Source organism: Pteropus alecto, unplaced genomic scaffold, assembly GCF_000325575.1.
Source record: "Pteropus alecto unplaced genomic scaffold, ASM32557v1 scaffold395, whole genome shotgun sequence".
Classification (NCBI taxonomy): Eukaryota; Metazoa; Chordata; class Mammalia; order Chiroptera; family Pteropodidae; genus Pteropus; species Pteropus alecto.
Window position 1 is genome coordinate 1,802,363 of NW_006438643.1, and position 1,614 is coordinate 1,803,976.

The 1,614-nt window shown below is 41.3% G+C and overlaps 1 protein-coding gene across 1 annotated transcript in view; it reads left to right on the forward strand.

The window, feature by feature from the left end:
- Positions 1-824, forward strand: part of LOC102898194 (olfactory receptor 51G2) — a 931-nt gene extending 107 nt beyond the window's left edge. The window contains 1 exon segment of the mRNA XM_025049472.1: positions 1-824. This exon segment is cut by the window's left edge and continues 47 nt beyond it. Within this exon segment, the coding sequence (XP_024905240.1) occupies positions 1-824 (824 nt within the window).
- Positions 825-1,614: the final 790 nt, after the last annotated feature.

Genomic DNA, 1,614 nt, shown 5'->3' on the forward strand with positions numbered 1-1,614 from the left:
TGGTTTCCATCCTAGGCAACTGTACAATTCTTTTTATCATTAAAACAGAGCCCTCCCTCCATGAGCCTATGTATCTCTTCCTGTCCATGCTGGCTATCACTGACCTGGGTCTGTCTCTTTGCACACTCCCTACAGTGGTAGGCATCTTTTGTATTGGGGCACGAGATATTGGTCATGATGCCTGTTTCACCCAGCTCTTTTTCATTCATTGCTTGTCCTTCCTGGAGTCCTCCGTGCTACTGTCTATGGCCTTTGACCGCTTTGTGGCCATTTGTCGTCCCTTGCACTATGCTTCCATTCTCACCAATACAGTCATTGTCAGGATTGGCTTGGCTTCCCTGGTTCGAAGTGTAGTGCTCATTTTTCCATTGCCTTTTATGCTCAAAAGGTTCCCCTATTGTGGCTCCCAGGTTCTATCACATTCTTATTGTCTCCACCAAGAAGTGATGAAACTGGCCTGTGCAGACATCAAAGCCAACAGTATTTACGGCATGTTTGTCATTGTTTCCACAGTGGGTATAGACTCGCTGCTCATTCTCTTCTCTTATGCCCTGATCCTGCATACCGTGCTATCCATTGCATCCAGGGCTGAGAGACTCAAAGCTCTTAACACCTGTGTTTCCCACATCTGTGCTGTGCTTCTCTTCTACACTCCTATGATTGGCTTGTCTGTCATCCACCGTTTTGGGAAAGAAGCACCTCATCTGGTCCAAGTGATCATGGGTTTTGTGTATCTTCTATTTCCTCCCCTGATGAATCCCATTATCTACAGTATAAAGACCAAACAGATCCGAGACCGTGTGACCCGTGCCTTTTGTTACTAGTTGTGTCTAGTGTTGAAGGTGCTATTTCCTTTAATGTACCCTTACTCTTCTATCCTTTATAATAGCTAATGTGCGTGAAATGGAGGAGATCGTTTCCTCAACAAATATGTAGAGGAATGAACCAGAAATCACAGCTCTCATAGAACTCTCACTCTGGTTGGGGGAAAATACAGTGTACTATGATGTGGCAGATGGTATTTTCCAAAAATGGCCACAGAAATATTGCTACTTCCACATTCTCTTCCATAAACATCACTCCATCAAGAAATAGATCAATTTTTCCTTCTTTTGTAACTGGGTAGGATTTGCCTCAATAAACTGAATGTTGTGGAAGTGACCTGTAAGACTTCTGAGGCTGGGTTACAAAAGGTGATATGGTTTCATTTGTTCTCTCTCTCTCTCTCTCTCTCTCTCTCTCTCTCGCGATAGATAGATAGATAGATAGATAGATAGATAGATAGATAGATAGATAGATAGATAGATAGATAGATAGATAGATAGATAGATAGATAGATAGATAGATAGATAGATAGATAGATAGATAGACAGATAGATAGATAGATATAGATAGATATAGATATAGATATAGATATAGATATAGATACAGATATAGATATAGATATAGATATCTATCTTACTCAATGTTTGTTTTCTGAACCCTGACACCATACTGAAAAGAATTCCGGACCACATGGAGAGGCCACATGTAGGTGTTCCAGGCATTAGACCCAGCCAAGGTCTTAGCCTTAGCTGAATCATCAATCAACAGTGAGGAAACAAACCTTCAAAT